Source organism: Pristis pectinata, chromosome 18 (assembly GCF_009764475.1).
Source record: "Pristis pectinata isolate sPriPec2 chromosome 18, sPriPec2.1.pri, whole genome shotgun sequence".
Classification (NCBI taxonomy): domain Eukaryota; kingdom Metazoa; phylum Chordata; class Chondrichthyes; order Rhinopristiformes; family Pristidae; genus Pristis; species Pristis pectinata.
In genome coordinates this window covers 9,217,144-9,235,039 of record NC_067422.1, presented here as the reverse complement: position 1 = coordinate 9,235,039, position 17,896 = coordinate 9,217,144, and the positions used below count along the sequence as shown (strand labels likewise).

General features: G+C 38.3%; 1 protein-coding gene across 1 annotated transcript in view; it reads left to right on the top strand.

The window, feature by feature from the left end:
* Nucleotides 1-17,896, top strand: part of LOC127579787 (E3 ubiquitin-protein ligase rnf213-alpha-like) — a 148,809-nt gene that overhangs the window by 52,623 nt on the left and 78,290 nt on the right. The window contains 10 exon segments of the mRNA XM_052032715.1: nt 300-461; nt 2,695-2,793; nt 3,449-3,571; nt 3,661-3,850; nt 5,986-6,159; nt 6,270-6,410; nt 6,841-7,442; nt 9,042-9,201; nt 13,694-13,911; nt 14,827-14,964. Coding sequence (XP_051888675.1) covers nt 300-461; nt 2,695-2,793; nt 3,449-3,571; nt 3,661-3,850; nt 5,986-6,159; nt 6,270-6,410; nt 6,841-7,442; nt 9,042-9,201; nt 13,694-13,911; nt 14,827-14,964 — 2,007 coding nt within the window.

The window sequence follows — 17,896 nt, the reverse complement described above, 5'->3', positions numbered from 1 at the left end:
ATTCAAATACTTTGAATATTTATTGATTTTTTTTGAATTAGAATCATTTTCTTAATCGTTGTGTGTAATGTTGGTTATTTTATGTAAAACTGGATAAGTGGAAAACTTGAAGGTTTTAATCTGATTTTAAATTTGTATGGATTGGAGAGCGAGCCATTCTTAGAATAATAACTTGGGATTAGATAAAATAAATTGTCATCTTTACATTTGATTGCCTGCCACTTATTTGCACATTTCATACAATAGTGCTTTAAACTTTAACCAATGGGCCAAGAAGCTGAAGTTTTTTTAAAATTTAGGTTGCAAGTGAGAAATCTCAAAGTAAGGAAGGTCAAGAAATGCCAAGCACTGAATTGTTCTTAAAAATGGCTTTGACAACCACGAGAGAATGGCTAAAGGCTGTCTTTACTTCAAAATTACTACAGACCCGATTTATTTCTCTCAATCAGGATGAATTTCGGGTAAGGCAATTTTGTAATAAACTACATATATGTTGAGCTATAAGAGTTTAACCTAATGGTGGTTACTTCTTAATTGGCGTTTTGAATTTGCTGTGTTTCATTTTGACTGTTCAAAGAGTCATAGAGTCATACAGCATGGAAACAGGACATTCAGCCCACCATGTCATGCCATTCAGTGGCCATTAGTCATATTAATCCCATCTTCCAGCACTTGGCCTACAGCCTTCCATACTTGGGCAACTTAAATGATCATCTTCGATTCTACTTCCACCATTCTCTCAGGCTGTGCATTCCACGTGCTCACAAGTTCTGAGTGAAAAAGGTCTCCCTCAGATCCCTTCTAAATCTCTTACCCCTTACCCTTGCCTTTAACCTATGCCCTGTAGTTTTATTCACCTCTGATAAGGGGAAAAGTTTTGTGCAGACTATCCTATCTATACCCCTCATAATTCGACATACCTCTTTTATATCCCCTCTTAATCTCCTCTGCTCCAGGAAAAATAGACCTAGCCTCCCCAGTCTCTCCTCATAACTGAAACACTCCATCCCAGGCAACATCCTGGTGAATCTCCCCTGCACCCTCTCCAGCACACCTCACATCTTTCCTATAATGTGGTGACCAAAACTGCACACAGTCATCTGAACTGTGCTGTCATATCCAAGTTCTCCAAATCTCAAATCATTTTCTCTTCCAAGCATATCACCGTTCCTGCATTCAAAACAATATTAGAACTTAAACCTTATTAGTACCCCATATGTGGAAAGGTTGAGTTATTGATATGCTAGTTATTGCCTTGTGGGTGTTCCTTTCTGTAGCAGTTGGGTGATTTGTGTAATTTGACATCACAAATTTGAGATTAATTTTGGGCAGTGAGATGCTCAGAAAGTATGAACTTTACGTGAAAGCCAAGTTGCCACCAAAGCCATTGTTAGTTTGAAGCACTGGTGCACAACATACAGCAGCCAACGAAATCTTTCTTTCCAGCCCATGAGATTGATCTGCCCAGTGGCGATATGGATGGGCTGGATGCAAGGTTGTAGCATTGGCTCAGTGTCTTTCCATGTGGGTAACAAAGTTTTAACATTCCAGCTGCCTAAAATGTAACTTTATTTTATGAGGATTTATATGCACAACTCATCCAGCAATTAACTAAACCTGCCAATGGCAGCTTGCAGTCTCACTGTGTCTGAAAGCACTTACATCATTCCAGACAAGTAACCACGGCAAGGCTGACATGATGAGTATGCCTTCATCCTCAAGTAATTATCTGAAGTCAATTGAACTAGATTAATAGTGATAAACTTCAGTTTATCCATCACGTTGTCTCACTTATTTCCATTGGATAGGTTCCCACCCCATACGTTAATCATCTTTCTCGTACTCACCTGCATATTTTACTTGGGCATTATCATTGAAAGTTGAGGTCATTTTCCATAGATACACTAATGTTATCCAACCAAACTTCTCCAGTATCTTCTTCCTTCTCTACTGACCCACAACTTCCTATCTCCTATCCAATCTTGAGTCAAGTTGCCAAGTCTACACCATTCCCATCACAAAAGCAGCCTACTTCTATCCCTGTAATGTTGTCTGTATCTGCTACTATCTTCATCCATATTCTGTCATATGTGCCTTTGTCACCTCCTGTGTCATATCAGTGCTGTCCTAGTTGGGCTCTCAAATCTAATCTCTGAAAATGACCACTTATCCGACACTCTGCTATCTACAACCTTGCCCATGTTACCACCGACCTCTTTGAGACACATTGGCTCATGACCCTTCATTGCCTCAAACTTGCTATCCCCATAATAATTTACCTACCTTTTGTAGCCTTTATTTTGTATCTATAACCATTTCACTCCTGTCTATTGTTTTATACTGACCTCTTTAATGTTCCTTTTCCATATTATTGTTGCACAACTGCTTATGGCCCATTCTGTTCAAATTCATTCCCAAGGCAAGCCACATCCCCTTCTTTCATAGGTTCCCTCAAAACATACCCCTTGGATCAAGCTTTGGGTCATTCTTTCATAATAACTCCACCTTAAGCACTGTGTCCATTTTGCCCCCCTTTTTGTGAATTACATTGGAATATTTCACAGTATAAATGCCTGTTGTTGTTGAAAGATAATAGCTCCTCTTGATTGTGCAATCTGATGTCACTCAATTGAATTTGATTGTTTTTAAACATATGCAAATAGAATTATATTTTCTAATTATCCGTTTACAAAGGTATGGGTCACCCTCTTAACCTTAGACCTTGGAAATGAAGAATGGGCTTCTTGTTGGAGTAAAGGACTCTTGAGTGATCTAGAAGGACGATTGAAGAAGGTAGTGTATCATGTCAAATGCTTGAATGTCATGATAGTGCACTAAAACTGCAGTATTTATCAATTTCATCTCACCTTAGCTTAAGAATGGGATAACACTTAATTGCCCCCATCAGACCTATTGTCTGGCCCTGGTGCATTCATGGTTAGATAACGTTTTCAGCCTGTTCAACTATAGCAAGAATATAAGGATGCAGTGAGGCAAGGTTGTGTTGTCATTTGATCCTTCATATGCACTTCCCCACAGCATTTCTGAGTGGAAAATGAAATCAAAATGTGGCCATGTGTAATGTTTCACTTGCAAGCCAGGTAACAATGCATATGTATCCTTGGTAACTGCATCACAAAGTAATTTTTCTGATTAAGTCGTCGTGAGATCTCTGCATAGTAGAAGCATGTTCTTGGAAATGAAAAGAGTCTTAACTACAAAAGTTTGCCACTGCATATTAATACTCTGCAAAGTAAAATTACTTTCTGTTGAGGAATGTATACATAGACTTCTTAGAACACTAGATAGTGTGGTAATACTGCTGGAATATTTATTGGTTTGAAAGATAAGAATAGTAAACTATAAGCAGTTTCTTGATTTTTTTTGAGGCATACAACACCCATTTTGTTATGCAATTTCTTATTTTTAAATAATATGTTTTCATCAGGAAAAACCAATCCATCAGATTGAAATTTACTGCAAAAAGATTGAGGAGATGAGGAATTTGGAGCCTTTGATTGCTAAGTGCTTTGAGAAATGTGCACTTGATGCTGTTCATTCTATATGCCAGGTATTATCATCGTAAAACTGTTCTTAAAAATTTAGCTAGTATTCATCCTTTTAAAGACAGGCTCATACTTTATAAATTTACCCTTCCAGAACAAGTCTGAAGCTCAACTTTTAGATAGACTGTGGAATTATGATTTGACCAAATTTGGAAAACTGTTGTCAACAATAATTGAAAATTCCTGGGAAAAAGACTACAGTGGAATGTTTTTGGAAGATACAGATTCAGTTGTCAATCATTTACTTAACTGGTCGGCTGCAAAGACTATCTTTCAATTACACGGTATGGTAACAATTTTGGTATATTTTATTTAGTTGGTCGTAAGAAATCATTAGTTACGGCAGGCCTTGACATTGGTGCAGCCATTCATTCAGATCCTTAGGTGCCATTCCACTGTCTGTTCTGGCTGTTAAATGTGTGTTGTGCAGGGCAGAATTATCAATGAACCACTTAAACCAGTTCCATTTGTTTTTTTTCCAATTCTGATGAAAGGCCATCAACTTGAAACATTAACTCTAAGTTGCAGAGCAGTGGGGAAGCAACAGAGAACGAAAGAGAAGACCTACATTAGGGTGGAGTTATAGATGGACATCTTAAAGAACAAGGGGACGAGAAGCAAGAAGGGAATGGGGAAATTTATAGAATAAGTTCAGAGTAATAGTGAATTGCAAGAGGAAAGAAACAAGGGTAGGAGGCAAGGGATGACACAATGTTAAGCACAATGTAGTTCAGAGTTAAAGACTAATTTTTCAACTTTGCACTCCTGGAATGTAAGGTTCCCTCAGGAAGCTCAAAGTCAAAAGAAAACAATTGCTTAGGAAACATCATTTCTTTATCCACAGATTCTGTCAGATCAGCTTAATAGTTACAGAATTTCCTGTTTTTATATCTGTTCGGAATGTTTCAGTCTTCCTTGTATACTTATCGCAATCATCAATCTATCTTTGTTCCCTTGCATCATTCTGGTCTCTTTCAAACATCAGCTCTTATATCCACCACCCCCAAGAAGCCTACTTTAAATTTCTGAACTTTTTCTTGTCATTGCCAATATCAAATTGACCATATTGCATTGCTGTACTGTGTTCCCTTATCCTGCTACTCTGTTTGAGTCCTTGCAAACTAGTTTCTACCCAACCATACCTCAGATCGTTATATGAAACACCATTACAGAGATGTATAATGGTAAGTAAACACTGCTTTTGTGGAATTGTGCTGTATTTGATCCCCTTGATCACTTTTGATCTCCTTCAAAGTTCCTTCTTAACAGCCCCTTTCTTACATCATTATTCATACTTCATTACCCATCTCAGAATTTTCCAAACCTTGCCTCGTAGTAACATCATTCACTAATACAGAATCTTCACGAATAGTTGTTACATGCAGATTTACTTTATCAATACCTCTTTTCAGAACTATTTCTGAATTATCTGAATGATCAAATCTTGAATGATACAAAATGTGTTTTAATTCAAAGTTTGTAAAGATAAAGAATTTCTCTGAGGTTTCTTTCACTGCCTATGTGCCTGCTTAATTACTTCAACCATATGATTCCCATAATAGGGTAAGACTGCTGATGCTTGCTGTGATGTAGAATTCTTTCCATGTCCATTTTTTTCCCCTAGACAATATCCCCATCTCTGCACCATTGTCACCTCTTTCTAGCTCTTCAATGCTTCTACTGAGCCTCTGGTTTCAGTTAAAAGCTCAAGTTTTTTGCCATTCTTCAAGCAACCTCCTTGTATTATAACTTTTCAGATTTTGGGGTACTATCCCCTAATTTATTCACACCCTAATTGTTATTCCTCACTAGGCTATCAAAGTGCACTTACATCAGTTTGAAAATATTTGTTCTCACATCCAAGTCTATGAAGCATAGTTGACAAAGCCACTGGTTTTCAATCTGCCAGTCTGCAACCCTATATGGAGCTTGAGATTTTAATAACAGAGGCATTTAAGTTAGGATATTCACAAAAACGTAAAACTCTATTGGATGTGCTAACTTTCCTGATCATGGGGCTATAACAGTCTCCCTAAAAGGAGCGGCCCCAGACATTATCAGGTGTATACAGGGCTCATCTTACTAAACATGAACAAGTGGGGGTTTCATTCGAAAAGTTTGGGAACAACTGGTCGAGACAGTTGCATATCTTTCAGGCAGATTATATTTTAACTTAACATAAGAGTTTAAGTAGCAGTTTGCCATGAAATTGACATCATGGTCAGTATAGATATTGTGGGTTGAAGTGCCTGCTTCTGTACTGTTCTGTGTTATTCCTGAGCAAAACTAAATGTGCTAACATATTCAGTTTTACCAAGTTCTTTTTTAATGTTACTGTTATAAACTGAAGTTGGCTTTAAATTTTTGATTCCATATTCTCCTCCACCTGGTACGATTTTGTCTGATCTTTTTTGAATAGGAATGAATAACGCAGTCACTGAACAGCTGTCAAATAAAGCTAAAGATTTGATGGCATTGGCAGATTATGTATTGCATGATATGACCAGCAAACTTTGGGATGGCTCTATCCAAATTAAACATTTAGACTGTATCTTAAAAAAGAAGAGCAATTTTACAGCCCTGCTCAAGACAAGTAAGCTGTTTTTGTTAAACTGTTCCATTGTCTTTTAAAAAAAAAGTATCTCCATATGAAAATGTCTAAAGGAAACGTATGAATTTTAATGTATATTTATATTTTTGCAGAGCAAGATAAATTATTCGAAGAAATAAATCTGGTTCAGGTGTTGACTTGCCGACAAAATGAATTAGGTAGATTTTTTGAAGAGAAAGGTTGGGTGGAAAGTCTCTTGAAAATGTGCAGGAAAATCGATGAATATGTGAAAGGTATCACTTTTTACATTACCTTTATTTAAATCTTAAAAAGCTTTTCAAAAGGCTTGGGTTTAAGGGTTTAGAGCTCCAACTGTTGCATATGGAGAGGAAGTGACAAAAAGGAGCCACTGTGTTTAAAATGTGTTTATTCAGCTGATCTTGGCATCTGCCTTGTGGGTATTGTGACCTATTGTATGTCTTTTCATCTGTACTCAGGTGGCATGTGCTTTCATTGGAAAGTACAGTTCCTCTTTTTCTATAAGTATCCCCAATTTTTGCTTTAAGAGTAAATCTAAACCCTTGCTATTTTCAAAATGTTTAAGACAGTATAGAATGTAGTTTTACAATTAGTCTGCTGAGCAAAAACTGATTAAGTTTTGTTTTAAGAAGAAAACTGTTGTATTTCTGCAAAATATTAGTCTGATTTTCTCTTTAATTGTAGTGGAAATTGAGGAACCTGAAAAATTGCTTGCAGCTGATGTTCGCTTAATGAAGCTAAGTGAAGTAGTGACTGTAAAGCGGATAGGTACTGAATATTCAGTGCCATTCTTCCCAAAGGTCGGTTACTTCTTGTTAAGTGAAGAGATAAAAGAAATGGCAAGAAGCATTCACAAATTTAAAGATAGCTACATTTTACAAATGTGCTGGGAAAATCAGGCACAAAAATTCCATGTAAAAGATGAAACAAATGAAGAAGAACCACGATTGTCTCTTGAAAATGTTTGTACCATGATTTGGCATCCATGTTTTGACCAGTACAAGGGAATTTTTGCAAAAGTAAAGGAGGCAAGTCTTACTTTTGCAGAGGTTGATGACATATTTAAAGACTATCATGGTAAATATGATGATCTAAAGAATGACTTGAAGATTATGTGTAGAATAGATGGGAATAATAAAGACAACTGGATAGAAGAGCGAACCCGACAAATTAAGGAATACCACGAAGTACATTTGGCTATTAAATCTGCCCAACTAATTGCAAAAGTCCAGAGTGTTTTTAACCTTACTGGAAACTTCACTGTTCTGGATACATTACTAAGTATGGTAAGTGTGATTACTTAAGTTATTTTCCTATTAATATCTTCACCTTATAAGGTATTGACTCCTGAGTGGCTTAAGATTTCAAAGGACCTCCTTCTCTCTGAAATCAAATCCAAACTCATTCTTTCTTAAACCAAGAAACCTGCTGGGCTGATGTTATGAAACGTCCTTACTGTTAAATCCTTTATGCACGGTTGTACTGTTAAATCCTTTATGCACGGTTGGAGTCTCTGTCATTGCAAACTGCTCACAAGGTGGCTACGGGGGGTGGGGTGATCAGACTGCCATCCACCTCCTTCTGTAAAATGTGAATGACAAACCTCCTTACAGAATTTATTTTTGCCATAAAAGACCTGGTAGGAATGTTTTTGTTGAAGCTTGTCCCATAGGTACTGTACAGAAACAGGATTCCTCACTTATACTACCCCAAGGGCTACTCAACTGAGACAAACATCAGCTGCTGCTAGAAGATTATCAGCTCAGGAGAATTGTACTTTCTCTGCTGCCCATGGCCAAATGTTGTAGACTGGTACATTCCAAGCTCCAGGAATGTGTGCTAAAGGATTCACTAAAACTTAGTACAGTTGCCACAAAGGCTCTGTGCAGAACGCCCTTCTGCCATTGTACATTGAGGGGCTGCTAAAGAATCTGTGGAAGAAAAATTGACATCACGTTGATATAAAGTAAATCATGTAAGCAATTGGAATTATATGTCCTGTACTGTGAACGAGGATATGTATTCTAATTTTCTGAGTGGTCACTATTCCTAATTAAAATGCCATTGTGCATGTGTGGCTTGGCCGTGATGCTGCCAAGTAATTGATCATTTTGATTGTAGTCTACAAACTAAACACAACTTAGAAATGCAGATATTTTCAACAACTGAAAACTGCTGATGTTGGAAGTCAGGAATAAAAACAGAAAATCCTGGAAACACTCAGCAGAATAGGCGGTATCTATGGAGAGGGAATATTGGTTAATGCTTCAGGTCGAAGACCTTTTGTCAGAGTCAAAGGAGATGGAAGACAGGTTAGTTTTAAATTGCAGAGATGGTAGGGGAGGCATGGATAAGGGAAAGGGAGTATCTCTGATAGAGTGAGGTCAGGGTTGTTGTTGGGAGAAATTGTTGATGAAGTAATATAGTGGATTTTTTGATAGCTGTTTTAGAAGCCAGTCAACAATATGTGCCTTGTCCATGATGCTTCCAAGTAATTAATTTTGATTGTAGCCTGAAATCCAAACAAAGCTTGTAAAATAGGTGCAGTTTTTTTTTCTTTGTTAGTTCCTTAATGAAGCTGACAACACTCCTGCGTCCTGAAGAAATTAGATTAATTGATCTCTGAAGTAAGAAAGAATTGAAGGAATTTAGTATTGTCATTGAGATATAACCAAAAAAATGGAAGTAATGACTTTGACTAGTTCTGGAAACCTTGCCCTACTGTTTCTAATGTGTTAAGTGTTTTGCCCTTCTAGCAAAACTACTTTATCCTAATTTCATGCTCCGGATTGTAATTAGTCTTACTACCGGCCAATAAAAGATTGAAATGGGATATGTAATTTAATTTAAAATAAAATGATAGGTAATTTTACTGTTTTTTTTAGACAGATAAATCCTATGGGAATGAAAGTCTGGATTGCATAGATGAGCAACTTATACAAGCTAAGAATCAACTTGTGGAAATAACAGAACCTCTCATGGAAGCTTTGAAAGAGCTTACTCAAAGACAGCAATTTGTGCAATGGGTCAAAGAGGCTTTGAAAGGTAAATAAGCAAAAGATTTTGCAAATCATGCAGAAGGTATTGCTTAATATTTTTTTCTAATTATTTGAGTATTGTTTTTAGAAACTAGTTTTGAGTTTTAAGTTTTGTTGAGTCAGTTGATTTTTAAAGTAAACTGGCTGTTGCTTTATTATATCTGCACTTCAGCCTTGGAATTTTGTCTGTATTTGTTCCCTGAGCAGAGCAACACATGATGCATAATGCAGTGACAACACCCCACGTGCATGTAACTAGTTGAACAAGCTACCTGCGATCTTCCTTCCCAACACTTCTCACCTCTCTTCCCCTCATGGCTCACCACCTGCCTTCCCTATTCCCCACTCAATCAGTTTCAATGATTCTTACTAATCTTCTTTTACTAGCTTCCTAGTGCCTTTGGAACATGCTTCCTTCCTGATAGATATACAGCCCTTTAATGGAACTAGTTGTGGCACAGCAGTTAAACTACCAGACTAATAATCCAGAGACCTGCAATGAAAGCATAAAATGCTGGTAATACTCAACAGGTCAGTGGAAAGAGAAACAGATTTAGTGTTTCTGATCAAAGTTAACAAGGAGTGTGGGAGAGGGATGGATAAGATAAAGTGAATACCTTTCAAAGGGTAGGGCCAATGATGTTCTAAGGATATGCTGTAAATAAGGTCCGTCTGGTCGATGAATTTAACGGGGCAGTCAGGGAGAGAGAATGTGGTCCTTTGTTCATAAAAGCAATGAAATGAAGGTAGTTAGAAAATGAGAATACCAACAAAGGAATGTAAAAGTTGTGAAATGTTGGGCTATAGAACAAGTAGGTCAGGCTGTGTTCTTGCTGGGAGGGAAAACTAAGCCAAACTCACAGATGGATGACCTGGCCCAATCTGATACAGAAAAAGAGCGTTATATGAAGTTGAAAAATTCGATATTAAATCCAGAAGGATGCAACGTACTCAGACAGAAAATGAGGTGTTGTTCCTCAAGCTTATGTTAGACTTTGTTACCACAGTGTCAGTTTTGAAGTGTGCAGTCTAGTTCCTGGCTTTCTGGTGTCAGTGATTGCAAACTTCAACAACTCAAATTCTGGTACCCCTTGCAGTCTGCCGGCCCCACACAGCCCACTTGTACCTCCTACCCAAGATCCACAAACAGCACTGTGCAGGCAGACCCATTGTTTCAGCATGATCTTGCCTGACTGAACTTAATTCTTCCCACCTTAATTCTATCCTTTCTCCCCAGCCCATTTCCTTCTCATTTCCATGACTCCTTTGATGCCCTCTGCCACTTTGACAGTTTCCAGTTCCCTGGTCTTAACTTGTTCATCTTTACCATGGAAGTACAATCCCTTTATCCCACCTTAGAATGGCCTCAGGGCCTTCTGCTTCTTCTTAGGGCAGAAGCCAAACTAATTATTCTCCACCAACACATTCACTTGGCTGAACATGTTCTCACATTGAACAACTTCTCCTTCAATTCTGCTCACTCTTTCCAGATCAAAAGTGTAGTTGTGGGAATTTGGACAGGTCCAAGCTTTGCTTGTTTTTATTGTGTGATATGTGGAACAATTTTTGTTTCAGTCTTACTTGGCTCTCTTCTGGCACATCGATGACTGTATTGGTGCTGCTTCCTGCACTCATGCAGATCTTGGAAAATTTCACTACTTTTCCTGCCAATTTCCATCCTGCTCTAACTTTCACATAGTCCATCTCTGAGTCTACCATTCCCATTCTAGATCTCTCTATCTTCATGTCAGGGGATAGGCTAGCCACAAACCACCTTTACAAGCCTACAGGCTCCCACAGCTATTTTAACTATTCTTCACTTTACCCTGCTTCCAATGTAAGAATTCCATTCCATTTTCCCAATTCCCTGTGTCTCCATTGTATTTATTTTGATGCTGAGACTTTCCACACAGATGACTCTGAGATGCCTTCCCACTTCCTGAACCATGGCTTGCCCTCCACTATAATTAACAGAGCCCTTGACCACATCTCATCTATTTCTCTCATGTCTGCCTTCTCCCCTCCCCTCCTGGACAGAGAATGATAGAATTACCCCTGGTCCTCACATTCTACTCCATTAGCCTCCACATTCAATAGACCATGCTTTACAATATCCACATCCTTCAATGTAATTCCACCACCAGATACATCTTTCAGCATTTCAAAGGAACCATTCACTTAGCGACTCCCTGGTCCAACCTCCCTTTCCTACCAGCCATTCCCTTCATATTTTCCTATGCAACTGCAGATAATGCATCTGTCCTTTCGTCTCTTCCCTTCTCACCATCCATGATTCAAATTGGCCTTGCAGGTGAATTAGCAAATTACTTGCACTTCGTTCAATCTACTGTATCACATTCACAGTTCTTAATGTGCTCTCCTTTACCATTAGGAGAAACCACATGCTCTTCGGGTGACCACTTTGCAGAGTACCTACAGTGACTTATACACCTATAAGAGCAACCCTGAGTTTCCTGTTACCTGCCACTTTAATTCTCTCTCCTCCTCCCATTCCGACCTATCTGTCTGTGGCCTCCCGCAGTGCTGTAATGAGGCCCAAAATAAACTTGAGGAATAGCACCTCATCTTCTGATTGGGTATGTTAATACCATTTGGACTCGACATCAAATTCTACAACTTAAGATACTGACTACCTCTGTCTATATCAGAACAAGCTAAGTCATCCATCTGTGAGATTGGCTCAGTTTTATTTGCTTTACATTAGCACATCCAGACCTTTTGGGCATGTCCTGCAGCCCTGCATTTCCCAACTTTTATATTGCATGGTCTGTGTTCTCACTCTGCCTGCCCTTATTTCATAGTTATGATCATCAAAAAAACACATTCTCTCTCACTGACTGCAATTGACCAGAATGCTCTTGTTTACAGCTTATCCCTGGGGCAGTCTTGACCTTGCCTTATCACAGATCTTCCCTTTGTCTTGCGTCCCTTCCCCCACCCTTCCTGCAACTTAATACTAACTTATTTTCTCTCCTTCCCTGTTCTGATGAAGGATGTTCAACCTGAACTGTTAACCCTGTTTCTTTTCCCACAAATGTTACTTGATTTGCGGAGTATTTCCAGCACTTTCGGTTTTTATTTCAGATTTTGAGCATTGCAATTTTTTTTTGATGTCCAGTCCAGAGACCTGGACTAACAATCCAAAGACCTGAGTTTCAATCCCCTTACAACACCTGTTAAATTTAAATTGTGTTAATAATCTGGAATTTTATTTAAAAAAAAGCAAAAATGATTAGTCTTGCAGGCACGGTAGTGTAGTGGTTACTGTAACATTATTACAACACCAGCAACCCGGGTTCAATTCCGGCCGCTGTCTGTAAGGAGTTTGTACGTTCTCCCCGTGTCTGCGTGGGTTTCCTGTGGGTGCTCCAGTTTCCTCCCACATTCCAAAGACGTATGGGTTAGGAAGTTGTGGGCATGCTATGTTGGCGCCAGAAGCGTGGCGGCACTTGCGGGCTGCCCCCAGAACATTCTACGCAAAAGATGCATTTCACTGTGTGTTTCGATGTACATGTGACTAATAAAGAAATCTTATCTTAATGACCATGTAAACTACTAGATTGTTGTAAAATATGATTATTTTGATCTCTGCTCTACCTCTGGTCTCACCACTAAGTCTAGAGATGTTCTGCAACTTACTGAGCTAAAGAGCTGGATGCACTTTGCATCTGCTCCCTCCATTTTAGAGAAGTAAATCTACTGGGCCCATTCATTTGAATATGTTCCCTGACATTCACTAACAAGGTCAGTCACTTGTTATTTTAAAATTTATTTTAATAATGTTTTCAGTTCACAAGGTCAAATGTCATTTTGAATTAAATTATTGTATGATATTTTACTAAAATTATTTTTCAAAACTGTTTTGATATTTTTCAACTACTTCTCAAGTGTCTCTGATCATAAATGACATTTAGAAACACTGGAAAAGGCCATCTGACACCATAAGCTGTCAAAATGCAAAATAGGGCAGTTTCTTAGTTTCTATCATTTGCAGGCTAATTGCTACTGGCTCACCAATCTCTCTCATAGAACAGCTGCAGCAGCACAGGTAACAATGTTAGGAGTACTGCAGCTACAAAAGTTAAGTGCATTTTTGGGCATCTTGGGAGAGGCAAACATGAGGTGTTTTTTGTTTCTGGCACGATCCTGCTAATACCTTGGAGGTTGGGAGCCATATAAGAGATGTTTCAAGAGGGCCGAGCAAGTAGAGCTTGTGCCTATGATACAAGCTTATGTGAATTAACACCTGGCACAAAGTGATGAGTTAAATAAGTGAAACTGTAATAATGTAATGTGGATTGAAAGTAAGTGCCTACTGTTCTTGATTTCATTAATTTTAGGATCCCTTAGCTGTAGAGTAAATCATTTTTTGTTCAAAGAAAACTTGTTTAGGTAATAATTCTGTTTAACAGTGCTTATATTTTTTCTGGTGGACAGTGCAAAAGATTTTGATGCATTTTTTTTCTTTTTTTTACCAGATGTAACTGAACTAAAGGTGTTTGTTGACTTGGCTTCAATCTCAGCTGGTGAAAATGATCTCGAAGTTGATCGTGTGGCTTGTTTTCATGATGCTGTGTTAGGCTACTCATCATTACTTTTTGAAATTAAGCCAGATGCTGGATTTGTTGACTTTATGCCTTGCCTGCAGAAGTTGTGGAATGCTTTAGATAATGACCCATATCTTACTAAGAAATTGGTAAATCTAAGCTTAACTTTCAGTGTAATTAATTTTAGCTTATTGTACAAATGAGGTAAACCTATTTTATAGAGTGAGCCATTTGGTTTACAAATGGCTTCTTGTTTTAGCTATAAGTCTGAACTGGAAGAGTTTTTTTTCAAAATGCAATTTCAAGTATTCTGTATTTTGTTTAAGAGCATTCCTTTTCTTGAATTAGGAGTGCTAAATTCCGTCAGAATTTCTTTGAATTGAGCTTGTATTTGCATATGGGCATATCAATTCCACCATTACTTCTGTGGTATGTCTTAAAAGCTACCCCTGGCTCAGATTTAAATGTGCATTGACTTACCAAGGAATAGTGGTATGAGAACTATTTTGAGCTAAACCTGTGGATCAGAATACTTTAACGACTGGACCAAGATGCTAAATGAAAATGATGTCAAATGCTAAATGAAAAACCCTTTTTACCTCATTTCAGCTTTTACCAGTGTTTCCATTTCTCTCACCAGTTTTTATGGCTGTATGATTGGCATTAAATTTTGACAAATCATAGACAGTTTTAAGGATTAATAACATTTTTCTTCGCATTATAAATGTTTAAAACGTAAAATATTCTTTTGAAGTGTAATCTCTGCTGTAGTGGAGCATTTAATTTGTGCACAGCAAGTAATGCTGGTTGACATCTCACACTTTGGCATTCATTTTTTGAGTAGTTTATTCCCACGCATCAGGAGAAGAGGTGAAATGGAAAACCATGGCTGAATCTCTCTTTGAAGATGGAGATTGATTTGTTTTTTTATTGAATTATACTTGAGGATACTGATAGAGCTTCAAAAGAATACACAAGATAGACTAGTGTTTTATTGCCCAAATCATTAATGTTTGCAAATGGGTTTTGAAAGAAGCTCATTCTTTTTTTCCCTCCACTTTCAGCGAGATTCAGCTCGGTATTTGGAATGGCTAAGAACTGTGAAGGAGAGCCATGGATCTGTAGAGCAGTCATCCCTTTCACTGGCTTCAGCCATAAATAGCAGTGGAATCTATAACATCAGTTCTCATGGGAAAAACAAGGTACTGTAGGACAGAGGCTGGAGTAAAATGTTCTTCATTTTATGGTAATATTCATGTTAATAAATTGATATATTCTTTCCACTTTAATGGTATAAGTAGCAACTTCCAGGATGATTCTTATGAACATCATAAATGTCCAACTAAAGTAGGGCATAAAGCCCCTGAGCATGTTCCTCTAATTATTAAGACCATGGCTGATCCTGTGCCTCATCCACTTTTCCTGCCCAATCCCATATTCATGATTCCCCTCATGGGCAAAAATCTATTAATCTTAATACTCAATGGCTGAGCATCCACATCACTCTGATGGAGAACTTGAAGGACTAAAAAAAAACAGAACTGTGTTTTCAGGGCAATTAGGTACAGAAGTGCACAGGTACAAAGACCTTAGAGAGTTTTCAGACATACAAAATCCGAATTTGTCTCTCTCTGGAGTAATACACAGGCTTATGTTTTCATCACTTAGATATGTGACATTCTTCATGATTACCTGTAGCCTGAAATGCTCTTGCTATGGAGGTTAGTGCCACAGTAACTGTCACCTTCTTGGCCCCTGGATCATTCTAGGCAGCTGCCACTGATGTCTGCTATATATCAGTGTGTTGCTTACTGCAGCATTAGAGATGTCATTTTAAAACAACTTTGATTTTTGCAAGTAGGAGATGGCATTGGGTGCAGGGGGATATGCCAGCATTACTGGATTCCCCAAGTTTCAGACTACCATCCACTGCACATGCCCATGAAGACTCCCCTCAACAGCCTCCAGCATTTCTTAACTGAAGTGCATAGGAACTTCTCCCCACAATGGGTGGTGAATCATTGGAATTTAGATGGTTGTGAGTATCTCAAGAAGTAGGTACGTTTTTTGAAAGATCAAGGAATTGAGAGCTCTGGGGAACTGACCCAGATGAAGAAATGAGGCCTGGTAATGGCAGAACAGGTTTGAGGAGCTGAGTGGCCTACTCCTGCTCTTATCTCCTTCTGCTTTTATGGTCGTCAGTAGAAAAGAGTTTTTCTCCTTGTTGACCACAACAGTTTTCTCATGGTCAATGCCATATTTCTTGGGAGCTGACATCACTCCTTCATTTTTGGGGAGTTGATTTTGCCTGACGTCTTTGATGGACATAAGGGCTGGGTTTTGGAAAACAAATTCTTCTCATGACTTCTGTTGGTACTGACATCTCTGTGTGCTCCCAGCACTCAAATTAAGCATTTCTACAATGACAGCAACACTATGACCAAAACAGTAGTGGACAATGCTATTGGCCTGCTAAACTCACAGTTCCACCGGGGAAATATCGCAGTACACATTCAATTGATGTAACGACTTCATAGCACACTCCATAACCTGACCAAACAGGAGGGAACAACCAATACCTGAGGGGTAAAAAGCATCCATGTTTTCATATCCTCTGTGTCCTCAATGGCTGATATTGTCTATAGTTGTAAATGCTCCACCTGGACTCAAAATTATCTTGGCATTTAACCTGTCAATCATTCTAACGGTGTTGTATACCTTAATGGGATAACTCCTCATTCTAAATTCCAATGAGAATGGACCAATCTTAGACAATAACTCCTCAGGACACCAAGAATCTAGTGAACCTATGATGCACTAACTCCAAGCCAGGTATATCCACCTCTAGTTATGAAAATCGAATTGTACATTCTTCTCTAAACGAGATTTCACCAAAGCACTAACCAGTCAGTACACCAAGATCCCTCTATACACAAACATTTGCTAGTTTTCTCAGTATGTTCTTGAAAATCTTCTTGCAGCTCACTTTTCCACCAAACTTTACATCATCAGCCAACTTGGCCATGTTATATTCTTTTTATTTGTATCATTAATATAAACTATAAATAATCGAGATACATGGAATGATCTTTTGGCAATCAACTTGACTGCCAACTTGAAAAAGGCATATATTCCAACTGTTTACTCAATCCTCTTTTCCTTCTAATGTTATTGCCAATCAGCAGAATTTGCATGTTTCCTTATGAAATTCAAATCTTGATAAGCCACATCCTTTGCTGCTTCAAAAAAAACCCTCAGAAAAACACTGCCTAATGAAATAATGGTGAAGAAGGTGCAGAAGAGGTTCACCAGGATGTTGCCTGGATTAGAGAATATTAGCTAGAAGGAGAGGTTGGATAAACTTGGCTTGCTTTCTCTGGAGTGTTGAAAGCTGAGGGGCGACCTGATAACAGTATATAAAATTATGAGCGGCATAGATGGGGTAGATAGTCTGAGACTTTTCCAGGGTGGAAATGTCAAACATTAGAGGGCATGGGTTTAAGGTAAGAGGGGGAATGTTTAAAGGAGATTTGGGAGGCAGTTTTTCTTACACAGAGTGGTAGGTGCCTGGAACGTGCTGCCAGGGGAGGTGGTGGAAGCAGATACAATAAGCTATGTTTAAGATGTATTTAGACAAGGACAAGGACAGGGAATGGAGGGGATTAGTTTAAATTGGCATCATGGTTGGCACAGACATCATGGGCTAAAGGACATGTTCCTGTGCTGTGCTGCCCTATGTTCTATTTCAGCAGCTATTTCTTTCAATGAAAATAAAAGAAATTGTAGATGCTAGATATCTGAGATAAAAACAGAAAATACTGGCAACACAAGTTGAACACCCTTTGTCAGAGTTCTTTGACATGAAACATTAACTCTGGTTCTCTTTCCACGGATACTGTGAGGTTCATGGATTTTTCCTATGTCCTTTCCTATAATTTCTCTAGTACTTTCATTATTAGGAATCTAAAGTTAACTTTATTACTGTCAGTAGGCCTTCGGCTCTTCTCCATTTCTGTTACATAAATTGTGCCTTCTGCAATGAAGACAAAAACATTAGCCTAGAAATCCCTTTTCTACTTTTTAAATGGCACTTAAACAGCATTTTCTGTTGCTGTAATACTGTTTTTAAAAGTC